Source organism: Quercus robur, chromosome 2, assembly GCF_932294415.1.
Source record: "Quercus robur chromosome 2, dhQueRobu3.1, whole genome shotgun sequence".
In the NCBI taxonomy this organism is placed as follows: domain Eukaryota; kingdom Viridiplantae; phylum Streptophyta; class Magnoliopsida; order Fagales; family Fagaceae; genus Quercus; species Quercus robur.
The window spans coordinates 13,028,037-13,043,619 of NC_065535.1; the positions used below are offsets into that span (position 1 = coordinate 13,028,037).

A 15,583-nucleotide genomic window follows, 5' to 3' on the forward strand; every position below is an offset into this window, starting at 1 on the left:
GAGATTTTGGGAAGAGAAAACGGTGGAGTTCGACTATTTTCTTTTTGAGCCCACCATTTTTTAGCCTCCCAAATTGGAGAGAAAATGGGGAGGAGAGGGGTTGGATGGAAATTACTCATCCACCTTTCCTCTCCCCACTCCAAATTTTTTAAGAAAAAAATTAGGGGCATGAGAGTAAATTTACATAGACCCTATTTTCTATTCCTCTACTTTTCCACCCTCCATCCAAACACAAATGAAAAAATGAAAAAATATTTTATTTACTCACTTTTTCATCTCATCCTATTTTCTAATTTCTTACTTTTTTTTATACCCAAATCCAAATGGACGGGGTCCCTTATTGTGAGATATAGGAAAATGGAAAGAATTTGGTGAGAGAGTGAAAAAATGGCACTTGAAGAGTGTTGCTAAATGAAGGAGAATAAAACTTTCGGATTGTTGAATTAGAGAAAAAAGGGCGTTGACCTCTTATTGATGATCGTTGGAAACGTTGGTGTTCCTCTACTGTAGGGGTTTCCTCTTTCAGCCCAGATGGGTTTCACAATGACCCGTCTAATATAGCGTGTGAAAACTTGATTGGGCCATTTTTTTTTTTTTTTTTTTTAAGAAACCAACTTGATTGGGCTTTGGGCAATGAAACTTGAATGGACTTAGAAACTATCAACAGCCGTACAATCAGCTCCAGCCAAGTGGCCCAATGAAGCTACAATCCGTGCAAGTATTGCACACAAGAGAGTCACCCAAATCATTATTCCATTCCTTCCTCCAACCGATCATCCCTGTTTCATCTTTTGGTCTCTATTGAAAAACAATCATCAAACAAGAACAACAAAAAAACCTGTTCCTCTTTCCCTTCTTCCAATTTCCCCAAAAAAGAAAAAAAACACCCTCTCTCTCTTTCTCTCTCTCTTTCCTTGCAATTAGCGATGCAACAAGGAGATTACGGCTCTGCTCCATATTACCAACAATACTCTCACTTCCCAAACCCGAACCCGAATCCGAACCCGAACCCCTCCGATCCTCTCCCGAATCCTTACGCCTCCGCGCCGCCGTTCACCTCCACATACACCTCCTCCTCCTCCGCCGCCGATTACTCCGCTTATCCCTCCACATACCCTCCCTTCTCTCAAAATCCCGATCCTATCCCTGCCCCAGTTCCTACTCCCACAGCTCCTTCATATAATACCTCAGCTTCACTCCCCAATTTGAACTCGCCTTCCTTCAATTCTCCGCCACAACAATCGTCTTTCCCTCCTTTCGATTCTCACGTGCCGTATCAACCGCCAAATCAGCCTCAATCACAACCACCACCGCCGCCCTATTATCCACCGTTCGATCACCATCAGGCGCCTCCTCCCAGCTATGCACCTCCACAAAACCCAATCCCTAACCCTAACCCTAGCCCCAATCCGATGTACTCGGCGGCTCCGTACGGTCAGGTGAACTCTTCGGTCCCACCTGTGTACGACAATCCGGTGAAATTCGACCACGCCGGTGGGTATTTCGACGACAGGTACGGAGGTTTTGGTCGGAGCCGGTCCGACTTGGGGTCTGATCCGTATGGGAAGCGATCGGAGGAGTCTCCGCGCTACGATTCGATTCGCGATGACGGTGCGTATGCGTATGAAGGTGGCAAGGTGGAGCCGTACGGGGCTCGGGGCACCGCGCCGAAGTCTTCGACGTGGGCGCCCACGTTCGACGACTATGGGAGGTCGATCGGTTTCGGTTCCGGAAAGGATTCGACGGTGACTTCGAATTCGAGCAAGATCGTGAGGGCTGTCCCCAAGGCCGAAACTCAACAAGACGTGAAGAGTGGGGTCCAGAAGTTTCGGGTCAAGTTGCTGCCGGAGAGTCTTGGTCAGAACACCATGGATGTTCTCTGCCAGGTATGACTTTGATTTGTCCACAAAAATGCGATTAGTCTTTTCTTGATTGTAAACTTTTATGCATAACTACAATATTAATCAATGTCATCGAGTTCGTTGGATTCAATTATTTTGATATTTTCAGAGCTAGCAACTACTGGAAGTTAGTAATGATAATTTCCTACTATTGATTAGCTGGTATCTTTAATTTGGATCAAGTATTAAGTATTAAGTTTTCCCCAATTACCCAATTAAATTCAAATGTATGGCTGCGTCGACCAATCTTTCCGTAGGAGAATTGAATTCAATGCACTTGTGTGTTTAAATTAAACGAGGAACCTAAGGAACTTTACCTAAGTTGTAAAGGGTTAGGTCATATATTGTAGACTGTCTTTAGTTTAAGAAGAATAATGGAAATGCATCTATGACGGTTTTTTAGTTACAAGTCTTGTTCAGATAGTCCAAGCCCCAAGGTTAAAGTTGAACGGTGTTTAGATTTTAGCTTGTATGACTCTTTACATTTTATTTTCGGCTGGCTATGTTGAAAGCATAAATTGATCATGATTTTCTCTTTCAGATTGGTTTGGATGGAATTCGCATGCTTGATCCCAGTACGAGTCGGACATTGAGAATATATCCTCTTGAGAACATTACAAGATGTGAGGTAAGTTGGTTGACTCTAGTTGAATTTCTCTGTCCGCTTCCAATCTCTGGCTATAGATTAAGTATATGTTATCTTCTCACTTAGGTTTCGGATTCATCGACGCTTGCAATTTGGTCCAAGAGCTCTGTGGACATTGAGCCTAGACGTATCAGATTGCAATCAAATGGTTACACTACCAATACTCTTCTGGACACAGTGACTGCTGCAACTGTACAGGTTTGGGTCCTACTAGTAGTATTTCTTGTTTTTGTAATAGTAGTGATTTGTTTCTTTGTTGGCAAAATGCCCTAGGGCTGAGGTGTTTGCATTTTTTTTTTTGCTTTTATGGTCATCTTCCATTTACTGATTTACCTGCCACATATTCTTTGTACCTAATTGGTATTTCTAGAGGTTTGTCATTTGTTCGGATCAATAAATCCAAAAAAAGCAAGGCAGCGCACATTATTTTGGTAAACTCTTTAGTTTTTTGTGTTTGCCTTAATGGATTCATGCGCAAGGCATATGAAGGGAATTCTCTCTTTCTTTCTCTATATATCTCCTTCTTTGTTTACATCTTTCAATTCTTAAGTTATACACAGACAAAGTGAGTTTGAATCCACAAGTCACAACTTTAACTTCCACTATATTCGTAGTTTAATTTTCATCAACTGTAAGTGCACTTGATTTTTTGTTTCTATACTTTGCAATCTTGGCTATACTTTTCGATAATGTTGGTAAAGGCATCAAGCGGACAGACTTCCAAGAGCCCAGGTGGAAAGCAAAATCATGTACTTGATTGATTTTAAGTGAACATTTTTCAAATGTTAAAATAAAAAATTCTCTTATAGAAAAGTTCATAGCATATGAATTAAGTTAACAAACTCAACATAGTAATATATGTTGCCAATTAGCTGAAATGGATAGTGCAATTGCACAAAGTTTGTAAGTTAAAATTCTATGCGAGTTATTTCCATTCTTACTGGATGAAATTAGAATTGGAGTTAATTTCAAGTTAGAAATTTGGTGAGACGCTCTAGAATATGAGGGTTTTTAGATTAAGTAGGACTAAAATAGAGTACATGTGTAAGTTTAGTAAAAATGAAAACAATGAAAGGGGCAGCAAGAATTGATGGTCAAGAGATATAGAAGAGCGAGAGCTTTTGATATCTTGGATCAATAATTCATAAAGATGGAGAGATTGAAGAGGATGTGAATTATAGGATAAGAGTAGGGTGGATTTACTTATAAAAAAAGAGAGTAGGGTGGATGAAGTGAAGAAGGCATTAGGAGTTTTGTGTGATTATAGAATACACATTAGGAAATTTTTTTATAAGATTGCCATAAGACTAGCTATGCTTTATGTTATTAAATGTTGGGCTGTTAAGAAACAACATATTTATAAAATGAGTGTAGCTAAAATGAGAATGTTAAAATGGATAAATAGAAATAATAGAAAGACTATATTTTAAATGAGGAGATCCACCTGAGGATAAGGGTGGTCAGACTGATGAAAAGATGAGGGAAAGTCTCTTGAGATGATTAACATAATTTTTTATAGAATTTTCTTGTGCTTTATTAAAATAATTCACTTTGAGAGCTTGGGATAGCTATAATCAAAATGAAGTACGTGGTTCAATCAAAATATTTCCAAAGGCAAAGACTAAAAAACATAAGAATAGTAAATTTTTCTTGTTTTTCTCTTTTGATATGCAAACAAAAAAAATTGTTTGTGTAGTATAGTATCTTAGGAAGTGTCTTTGTTTGATACATCAATGGTCCATATAATTTCCTTCAAGGTCAATTTTAATGACAAAAAAAACTGTGGCTAAGTGTGCTTTGTGTTGCTTCATAAAGCATTAGAAATTCAATAAACTCTTTGTTTCGGCCAAACAAAGCGCGTAGACCTTGGGCCTTTGATCTTTTAGGTTGAAGCACGCCTAAGCCTGCTTTTAACAACACTTAAATCTTTTAGGCATCTAGGTGTTTTGTATTATGCTTGTTTTCTATATTCTGGATTTTCAGATCAAGGGTTCAAAGTGGCTGTCCTTTTAATTTCGCCTTTCTAGTTTATGGAGATTGGGTTATTTTTCTGAATTTGCAAAGCCGGATTATCTACTTCTTGAATGATGAAATACATTTGAACTTGAAGTACTGAATTGGCAAAACATCTTACATTTAAAATACATTATTGTTAATATTTGATAGTTATAAAGGAGAGCAGACAATGCTACTGAGCTACACTACTCTTGGCACATTATCATATATCTATACTTGAGCAAATACAAATAAAGAATTAAAATTTAGTCATTTGTAAATATGATTGAGTGAAAAGGTGGAATTTTGGGAAGTGAAAGAATGGACTTGTGTTTAGTTCATTTCTTTTCTGTGTGTTTGGTGGGGTGGGGTGTACAAACTATTTTTGTAAATTAGCCTTCCCAAATGGATGCTGCACATGAAATAGTTATGATGATAAATACCCTTGTACATAAACAAAATAAGCTAAAAGCTAAAAAAAAAAATCTCATGCAAAGGACACTTCATAAACCATATAAAGAAGCTCCTTTCCTTCAAGTTGAACTGTTTAGAATCAGTTTAATATTAGTTTTGGCCTATTCTTATGTGTGCACTTGCATTCATGCATGTGCAAATATTCATGTTAATGAGGGTCTACAAAAAAAGACCCTTGCATTTGAATTCTCATGTTTGTGTTCCAATTCTCAAAGGTTGTTCTTGTAAAACTGATGATTGTTAGTGATTCATGATTTTCTCCTATTTGTCAAAATGCAGATCAAGGAGATGGGTGGAAGAAGCAGGCCTGCTGATTCTTTCAAGACAAATGAACAGCCTACGGATAAGAAGAAAGGTTTTGGAGATTGGATGAACATAATAAAGCCTGGCAATGAGGAGAAAGATCATTGGGTAACATAAATACTAATAATAATTTTTTTCCCATGCATTGTGTTCGTTTGCGCATAAAACCTTATGACATCTGCATATATACATTTTACACAGAATTTTTGTCGGTGGGTAATTAATTGCTCTTTTGTAAGAATATTTAGTATGCGTTTCTAAACCAGGACTACAAGTAATAATTTGTTTCTCTCTACAATTTTTTTTTTTTTTTTTATTTTATAATTTTTTTTTTCTGTGGAAAAAAATTATGCTGTAATTGACAGGGCCTAATAGTTCCTCTAAAGTATGTTAAGTTAATTAAGAATATGTTTGATGAAGCTGTAACTAGTGTGAGAACGCTGTAAATAGTATGAGAACAAGTGAAGGCATCACACGTAGGTTTCTAGGTCTGCATCAACTATCACCATTAAGTCTATATCTTTTTGTACTAGTGATGGATAAGTTCACTAAATTGATTCAAAAGGAAGTCCATTGGTTTTTTTGTTTTTGTTGATGATATAGGTTTTAGTGGATGAAACAGGAATTGGAGTTAAAGTCCAATTAGAAATTTGGCAACACACTTTAGAATCTAAAGGCTTTCGATTATGTGGGAATAAAACAAAGTATATGAAATGTAAGTTTAGTACAAGTAAAAATAGAGATGGTGTGGTAAGACTCTATAGTCAAGTGATAACAAAGAGCAAGAGGTTTGATACTTTGGATCAATAATTTATAAATTGAGCGATTGAAGAGGATGTGGAGCATAGGACAAGATGAGGAGAGTTTCTTAAGATGGTTTGGTCATGTTCAAAGGAGAGTGACTAATGCACTGGTAAGAAAGAGTGAGTTAATTCAAGCTGAAGAAATGAAAAGGGTAGAGAAGACAAAAAATGACATTAGTAGTACTGGAGTAGTAGTAAAAAAAACTTCAATTAAGGAAGGGACAAAGATTATGAATTTGGATAGAATAGAATAGAGGAAAGGAATCCATGTGGCCTATAAATTTTTGATGATCTGTAGTTGACCCTAAAAATTTTGGGACCAAGGCTTTGTTGTAGTAGTAATTGTTTCTTTTACATTCTTAGACCTAGGAGCCTTGTGCTCTCTCTCTCTCTCCGCCTATGGTTTCTTTTACATACTCATTGACCATGTTATGTGTATGTAGAACGAAGTCATTCTATCAGTGCTATTTACTTTTTGGCATGCAAATTCATGGAGTTCTTAGTTAAGTCCCTTTTATCAATTGTTTCCCATTAGGTCCCTGATGAAGCAGTTTCAAAGTGTACAGGATGTGGGACAGATTTTAGTGCTTTTGTGCGCAAGGTACATATTTTTCTTGATTTGTATAACAAATTTCTCCTTGTGCTTGTATCTTGGTTGGCCTTATGGTTTCCACTCGTTTTCAGCATCACTGCAGGAACTGTGGAGATATTTTCTGTGACAAGTGTACCCATGGTAGAATTGCTTTAACTGCTGATGAGAATGCTCAGCCAGTAAGAGTTTGTGACCGATGCATGGTATGTGCTCTCAATTTACGTCTAGCAAAAGAGAAGTGCTATTTGTTTGTTTATGTATTTGTTTATTTTTTAAAATAAGTTTTCTTATTCTTACATTCGCTTTTCTAATGATAGAAATTTGTTTAGACGTTCCTACTTTCATTGCCAATCAGGTAGTCCTAAAGCGTTCCTAGGATGGTAGTATGGCCTACTAAAGAATCCAAAGTGGTTGTACTTATCAAAAAAAAAAGAATCCAAAGTGGTTGTATTTATCACTTGTGTGAAGAAAATATCAGTATTAGCAGGGAATGGTGTAGTTATTATTGTTTGCTAGTGTTTGTGATGTTTAGGACATACATTAATCAGCTTCCTGTGAAGTTGTTGGAGAAGATATGTTGGAGGATCTATGTTCCTTTTCTTTCTGTTTTGGGGCAGGGGTTGGATTTTTTTTTCCACATCTGAGAAATGATGGGTAAGGTAACGAATGGTTAGTGTAATAGATATAATTCTATTTCTTACTAGTAGTATATATTAGGGCAGCGTTCGATGCAGTTCGGTTAGCTTGGGGATTTTTTAGACCGGACCACGTCAGTCAGTTTTGGCCTTTGGGGGACATGGCATTGAGACTGACCGCGTACACAGGGCCCCCGCACCAAACTGGTTTGGGTCGTTCTGGTTGAATTCGGTCGTGATTTCGATTTGGGCTTTTATCACATGGTATGGCATTGATTACTGATTTATGAAACCAAATAATTGAGAAACCCCAAGTCTCATAGCAAATCACATATAAAAACAGAGTTGTGGTTGTTGATACACAGAGAGAGAGAGAGAGGTCTTACCCATGAGGCTTAGGCATGGGGTTGCCAGTGGCAGGATGATGAGGAGTGGTGGTATCTTTGGGGTGTGAGAGACTGAGAGGAGTGGTGGCCATAGTTTTGAAGAGACTGAATGAATGAAATGTTAGGGTATGTGTTTTTTTAATTGTTTTAAGTTTTTTGATAGGTTTGGTTTGGTGTTTGTTTGTTTGTTTGTTTTTTTTTTTTTTTTTTTTGGTGAGGAAGATTATGGGCCCGTTTGGTACATGTGTTTAAAAACTGAAAATTGTTGTTTGAAAACATTTGTGGAAATACGCGTGCGTGAAAAAGTATGTAGGAATACGTGTAATGTTGTTTAAAAACTGAAAAATGTTGTTTGAAAACACAAACCAAACACCCCCTATATTTCCTAAGGTACACCTCTTTGTAATATATATATATATATATATATATATGCTACTTCGTTTGATTTAATTATTTTTTTGATTCTTTTTCCCTCTCATTTCTTTTTTTATTTTGTTCCATCATTCCTTAAGTTCTATAGGTTTGATCCTGTAGAATCTGGCCCATTTTCTCTGAGTGAAAGGAACAAAATAAATAAGATTTTTTTTTTCAGGTAAAATAAGAACAGCCCCCACATTCAAAGTCCCCTTTTTACCAGTGTGTGTGTGTATATATATATCATTTGGTTGGTTTCAGTGCAATTTGGTTTAAATTTTTTTAAAACCGCAACTGCAATTCTCGGTTTCTTGACTGGGAAGAAAACCAGTCAATTTGGTCTGGTTTGGGCGTTTTCGGTTGATTCATTTGGTTCACCGGTTTTTTCTACAACCCTAGTATACACATGCATTAAAATTCTTTTGTAAATCAGGCAAGGGCCTATAGGCCAATTGGCATCTGGATCTCATTAATATCTTTGAAATTTGAACCTATAAATTCCTTAAGGCTTTGTTTGGTATAGGAATGATAGAAGAGGGGGGAAAAAAAGAATGGAGAAAAAGAAATGAGGAAGAGATTAATATTTTCTATCATAGTAAGTGTTGTAGGAGTGATTGAAATGTGGGGAGGGAAAAGAAAGGGTCTTTTTTTTTGGCTGAAAGAAAAGAAAGGGTCTTGTATTAATTTCAATTATATCCTTGTATTGAATTATTGTTGATAAATTTGAGGGGTAAAATTGTCAAATCACCTATGCAATACCTTTTTCTTCTCTTTTCCTCTCATTTCAGGAAGATTAAAAATGATGGGTCTAGATTGAAAATTAAATAACACTCCTTTCCTTCTACTTTCTACTTTATCAACTAAGAGAAAATACCAACCTATACGCCATTTTTCTGTTCACCTTCTTCCATCTTCTATGCCAAATGCACTAAAATTTATGTGGTAGAAGCACACTGTGTATGCCCAGCTTTTTATCAAAATAAGAGTGGTAGATTATTAAAATAATCTACCTACGTATTAAGAGTACTCTCTCTAGCCTACCTACGTATTTCCTTTCTCTATTCCCTATCCCAGGCAAGGTGGCTTAGAGGATGGAGAAATTACAGAGGGATTTCCTTTGGACTGGTATGGGGGACGAGCATAAAATTCACTTAGTAAATTGGTCTTAAGATTTGTAGGCCAGTGAAGAACGGAGGGTTAGGCATTAGCTGTTTGAGAAGGTTTAATTCTGCCTGATTAGCCAAATGGTTGTGGCGTTATGGTTTGGAGAATGATGCCCATTGGAGAAGGGTCATTGGGGCGAAGTATGGGAATGAGTGGGGTGGTTGGTGCACAAAATCTGTGTCTGGGGCTTATGGTGTTTGTTTGTGGAAGATCATTCGGAGTGGCTGGTGGAATTTTTCCAAGTTCATTCGGTATGAAGTGGGTGATGGAACCCGTGTGAAGTTTTGGGATGATGTGTGGTGTAGGGATCGTCCTCTTAAGGAGGCGTTTTCAAATTTATATAATATGAGCAGGACAAGGGATGTTTCGGTCTCTGAGGTTATGTGCTTTGCAAATGGGAGAGTTTCTTGGGACATTCAGTTTCGTCGTTTAGTGAATGATCAAGAGTCACAATCTCTGGATTCGTTTATGGTTTTGATCTATTCCACAAAGGTGCAGGGTGTTGGTTTTGACAATCTTTGTTGGAAGCTAGCTAGCAGTCGAGGTTTCAAGGTGAGTGGGTATTATCAGTCTATTTCCCCTTCTACTAGCATTTCTTTCCCTTGGAAAATGGTGTGGCAATCGAAGGTTTCTCCTCGGGTAGCTTTTTTCTCTTGGACTGCAGCTTTAGGCAAGATTCTAACTATAGACAACCTTCGGAAGAGGCATTTTGTTGTCCTTGAGTGGTGTTTTATGTGCAAAAGGTGTGGGGAATCTGTAGATCATCTCCTCCTTCACTATCCTATAGCTTATGAGATGTGGAGTATGATCTTTTGCTTGTTTGGGATTTGTTGGGTGATGCCTCAAAGGGTGGTGGACTTGTTGGATTGTTGGGCATGCAATTTCAGGCATCATCGTAATATAGTTATTTGGAGGTTTGTGCCGCACTGTTTGATGTGGTATATCTGGCGGGAACAGAATTTTAGAAGCTTTGAGGGTCGTGAACGGTCCATTATTGAGTTTAAGTCTTTCTTCTTTTTTACTCTTCTCGAATGGTGTCTTGTTTTACCATCTTTTTCTTGTATGTCCCTTCCTGTGTTGCTAGATCATTGTAAGTTGGTTTCTTGATGTTTTTGCCTTTTTATACATTTCCTATGTACTGGGCTGTGTGTTTTTAATAAATTTTTTTTTGTTACTTATTAAAAAAAAAAAAAAAAATTTATTTTAAAATTCTCAAAACTTTAGGTAATAGATTTGAACAAAGTTTCTCTCGTATATTTTTATATTGAGTGTGAATTTTGAAAATCTAACCGTTGGATTGCATGTTCTTATTTTATTTTTCATGCTTGCAAAATTTCAAGAAGATTAAAGATCAATTGCTATGTCATCAAATAAAAGCTAAAATTTCAAATTTTTGTGATCTAAAATTGTGTATAAAAAATAAATTTATTGATCAAATAGTAAATAATATCCGATTTGAACAAACTTTGATATGCATGTTAAGAACATAAGGAACATGAAATTTAACTGTTAGATTTTCAAAATTCACACCAAAAAAAGAAATATATGAGAAACTTTGTTCAATAGATTTTAGATTTTTAGTTGTAGTAGTATTATAAATTTGTTGAATCTTTATTAATAGAGTTTCACATATGGTAAATTATCTTAATCATTTTAATATACTATAACGAACCACATGGTGAAAGCACGTTATGTGTAACACTTGCATTGAATTACATGATGTAAGCATGACATGTAAGATCGAACTTTTATTATATTACTAATTTTTAGCAAAGTGCTTTTTTACACTCTTTGAAATCTTACTTGATGATGTGGAGTGTTTATGGTCAATACTGATGTAATAGGCAACCTCACCTTATCATATCATGAACAGACTTTTGTTTGTGGTTACAAACTTAGATATAAATTAAAAATTGGTTTAATACCTATGAAAAAAAAATTATGAACAGACTTTTTGTATTTTTATTGTTGTGGAGTTCTATATTTTTATTGTTGAAACAAGTGGAGTTCTAATATTCCATCAGTCCTCTGTAGGTTTAGGCTTGGACTCCCTTTCAATGAAGGGAGAGCCTACATGGAATATTTAAGGCTCCGTTTGTTCTGATGAGAAACATTTTCTGTATATGTGTATTATTTTTCTATCTATCATCATGTAGGCGTTGGTTAACATAAAAGGGTGGTTGATACTTTTCTTTCTTAATAAAAAATAAAAAGAGAAATTTTATGTATGGTTCGAGTTTGCTGGTACAACCATTAAACAAGGACACTTTCTTGATACTGCTTCTTTAAATTCTTATATCTGGTGAAGCAAAGAAGTACAGAATATGTTTACATTGCAGACATTGCAGGGTCGTGAAGTAAATTGTTACTCATGGCACTGCTGTTTGATTTAAATATTTGATTGAACTTGTTTTGCTTTGTCTGCATGGATAGTGGTTCTCTTAGTCACTCTTTTTTCAACAAATAAAATTTAACTAAAGAAGGAGGGACATATTAGGGATGAAACTTTATCGTATGAGACCGTCTCATTGAGCGCCCCTCCCACAATGTGGGTCCAACTAAATATGAGAAGGGCGCTCCATGAGATGGTCTCAAGAGATACTTTCTTGCTAGGGACACAGTTGCACGTGTGTCTCTGTCTGGAGAATAAAAGAAACATTTTTATTTCGGACACAATCTAAACATGGGGCAGGCTTGACGTTGAAAAGTTCAAAAAAGAAAAGAAAAGGCAAGTCTGAAATTGAGGAGTTTGATGCATGATGGCCTACAAGGTGATGTGGCAAAGTTCAGAGGACTGGATCTTGTACCCAGCCATCAATCCTAGAAGGTGGCAGAGGAGGCCCAACTTCCCCTGCTTCTCCCTCTCATTATGTTGAGTCTTGAGGAAGGGATTTTTGTTTTTGTTCTGCAGTGAGGAAAGTGAGTGGGATTAAGGAATGGAGTAACAATGTAAGACTATTTAAGAGTAATAGTGGACGGATCAGGCCAATTGGTTCCATAAATACTGGGCCTTTTTTGTTTTTGTTTTTAATCAAGGGCCTTTATTTTGAAGCACACAAAAATGCTGTGATATGGGGGTCCCACCCCCCCCCCCCCCCGGGAAAAAAAAAATCGGGATTTAAATGCATTTTAAACAAAATTTATCATAAGTTATACCCAAAGTATACAACACATATATTAATTGATTGTCATGTCCATGCTGTGCCCTAGTTCTTCAAGAATTGCCATGTCACCGTGTCCATATCACATTGTGTCCTGTGTTTGTATTTCTGCTTCTTAGGTTTTTCTAGTAGGCGGCCATTTTATGATGAGTTTGTGGCAATGACACATGTTCTAGTTATGAAAATTACAGTGGTCTTGTGCTTTAGTAAGATCGTTTATTATCCTTTGCAGGCAGAAGTGACTCAGAGGCTGAGTAATGCAAAGGAAGCGGCTAGTAAACCTGCAGCAGCGCTGCAGAGTCATGAGGATCTTGCCAAGAAGCTTCAGGTATATAGCGTTTTGCTATTATAGCCTTTGGTATTGTGTGCTTTGTTTTGTATTAAGTGGTCCTTAATAGTTTATAATTATTTTAATTGAGTTAGATGATTTTGTTTGATTGGCTGTGCTTATATTATGAAGTCGGAGATAGATTTGTTTTTGTATGTTAATATGAATTCTCAAAAGTCAAGTAGATGCAGTGGTGGCTTCAGGAATTTTTTTGAGGGTGGTCACTAAGAAACTTAAATTATACAAAATCTAATAAAATAAACTTCATATATTGACGACAAAAAAAACACACACACACGCAAACACATAAGGTCTTAAAATTTCCTTTTACAAATTTTCTTATTTTGAAATCGTTATATGATAGTCTCATTATCTTTGTTGCAAGCTACATCTCTTTCAAAATTTTAGTTAAATATAATTTTTCTTGGAATTTTTCTTTTTGTTTGTAAGGACCTAATATATTGTTAAGGGGATCAAAGCTTAAGGATAAAATTTGGTTACAAACTTAGTTGTAGCCTAAGGCTATAACTCTCACTAAACAAATTAACATTGCTACATATTTTGAAAATCTAACCGTTGAATTGCATATTCTCTATATTCTTAAAACACATGTCAAATTTCATGTCAATCAGATGTTATTTACTATTCGATTCATAAACTTATTTTTTATGTATAATTTTAGATTACAAAAACTCAAAATTTATACATTTGATTGATAATATAGTTATTGATTTTTGATCTTCTCAAAATTTTGCAAGTATGAGAATATAAGAAGAAAATGTAATTAAATTGTGGAGTTGTCAAAACTTATGTCTAATAAAAAAATATTGAATGGAGTTGTAACTTTAGTTTACAACCAAGTTTGTTGCCAAATTTTGTCTAAAGTTTAATTATATTGGGCCTGACAAAAATTTAGGGTTGTCACAATTTTTTTTTTTTTTTTAGTAGGATAAAAAAATCATAAATTTTTAAAATCTATACATATTAGTTATCATTTTTTCCAAGCCAGGGTGGTCCTGTGACCACCCTGGACTCTGTGGAGCTGCCAGTGAGTAGATGCGGCATTAATTTTACGCATGTGGATCTGTGCATGTGTTTGATTGCGATTGTTTTGATGATAATTGTTTGTAACAGGAGGAGATGGAAAAGAATCGAAGGGCATCATCAGGTAATCTTCTGTTATAATCATTATCAATGTTATGATTTTAGCATTGGCTGGGAAACCTTGGAAATAAGCGTGTGTTTGGCAAAAATTCAAAAACTAGTTTATTTTTGCTACTATTTATGGGCTCTATTACACTTTTTGGTATTATTCATGGGTTTCACTGTACTATCTTAGCTAACTTTTACCTTTATTTACAGTCCTTTTAGTAAAAAGTTTTCAGTTTTAGTAAAATAAGCGGATTCCAAATAGAGCCCAAGTCTAGGGTATTTATTGGGATGTGGACCAACTTGTCTTGGGATTAAATTAATGAGTCCAGTGAAACCCTTATTAAGGGATATGACCTATAAAGCATGAACATTTCATTTGGGGTGTAGTACTTGACTGGGACAATTATGCATACGTGACCCAGCCGTGTCAAAAAAATAAAAAAAATAAAATTGCAGGACACGACCAGTACACAAGAACAAGAAGAATCAAATGCTCTTTCACAGAACAAAAAGAGCATTCATGCTCTAAAAAGTAATAGTGTATTTGAAAATTAATAAATATCTTATTCTTGGTTTGTTTTCTAATTTTTAAACATCATTAATAGTCATGGATTTGTTTTATTATCCATTATTACTTTAGTTTGATATATATTTAACATTATATGAAAAATAAATGCTTAATAATATATAGAAAATAAAAATAAAAATATATTTAATAATTATTTAATAGATGTGTCCTGCCCTACCCATGTCCTATTTTTTCAAAAATTGCCGTATCTCTGTGTCGTACCAGTACCCATACCCATACCCATACCCATTGCTTCTACCGGTGGAAGTGTATATCAAGTACTCATTTGAATGGTCTGCTTTCGCAGTGTCCAAGTCTGATGGATCTGGGAGGCGGATGAAGGAAGTTGCCTGTCCTATATGCACTGTCCATTTGCAGGTCAGAATTCTTTCTTAACTAACCTTAGGAGAGTATGACACTTCATTGTTATTAACTTTTTCTAATTCAGATTCCTGATATTAGCGTAAGTTCTATGTGGATTGTTGCAGGTCCAAGTTCCTAGCTCGGGTTCTGAGACCATTGAGTGTGGGGTTTGCCAGCATCCATTCCTTGTGAGTGCCCACTGATAACATGTGTCGAGAAAGTGCTTCAATTTCTGGAAACGATTTGGATTAGAATTGTTAATTAATTTTACTAATTGAGCTATGTTAATAATTTGGATTAGCATTTGTGTATTGTTTATCCTTTGTTTGGTTTTACACTTTGTTGACCTGCTGTCAGCTGTTTTTACTGCGGTAGTGTATATTCAGTTTTTTCTTGTAAGCTACATCAAGTGGGTCGTCCATGGCTTTGTGTATGTACGCAACGGTTAAATCTTCATATGAATACATGTATTATATTATGTGCTCTATTCAATTGCGGATTCCTTTACTATCCAACCCCTCAGCCTTGTTGCACTAGGCTCCACCTAAATGTGATTAGATAAATTGTTATTGAATTCATATTTTGAAAATTTCATCATTGGATTACATGTTTAATATGTTCTTAATATGTATGCTAGCCAATATTCATGCAAATCGGATGGTATTTACCAATTTTATGTGGTTTACTTTGTACTCACC

The 15,583-nt window shown here is 35.8% G+C and overlaps 1 protein-coding gene across 1 annotated transcript; it reads left to right on the forward strand.

Moving 5' to 3' along the window:
- Window positions 1-745: 745 nt before the first annotated feature.
- On the forward strand, window positions 746-15,377 carry LOC126712440 (protein FREE1). Its single transcript, XM_050411767.1, has 10 exons — window positions 746-1,886; window positions 2,443-2,529; window positions 2,614-2,745; window positions 5,296-5,427; window positions 6,658-6,723; window positions 6,807-6,917; window positions 12,707-12,802; window positions 13,937-13,970; window positions 14,830-14,900; window positions 15,011-15,377. Exons 1-10 carry the CDS (start codon window positions 927-929, stop codon window positions 15,086-15,088), a joined length of 1,767 nt encoding a protein of 588 aa, XP_050267724.1. The 5' UTR covers window positions 746-926; the 3' UTR covers window positions 15,089-15,377.
- The last annotated feature ends 206 nt before the right edge of the window (window positions 15,378-15,583 follow it).

Excerpts from the sequence above, each read along its gene's own strand:
- LOC126712440 (XM_050411767.1), top strand. The coding sequence starts at position 927 with ATGCAACAAGGAGATTACGGCTCTGCTCCATATTACCAACAATACTCT. Across the intron at positions 1,887-2,442 it reads CCATGGATGTTCTCTGCCAG|ATTGGTTTGGATGGAATTCG; the intron begins GTATGACTTTGA and ends TTTCTCTTTCAG. Across the intron at positions 6,918-12,706 it reads GAGTTTGTGACCGATGCATG|GCAGAAGTGACTCAGAGGCT; the intron begins GTATGTGCTCTC and ends TATCCTTTGCAG.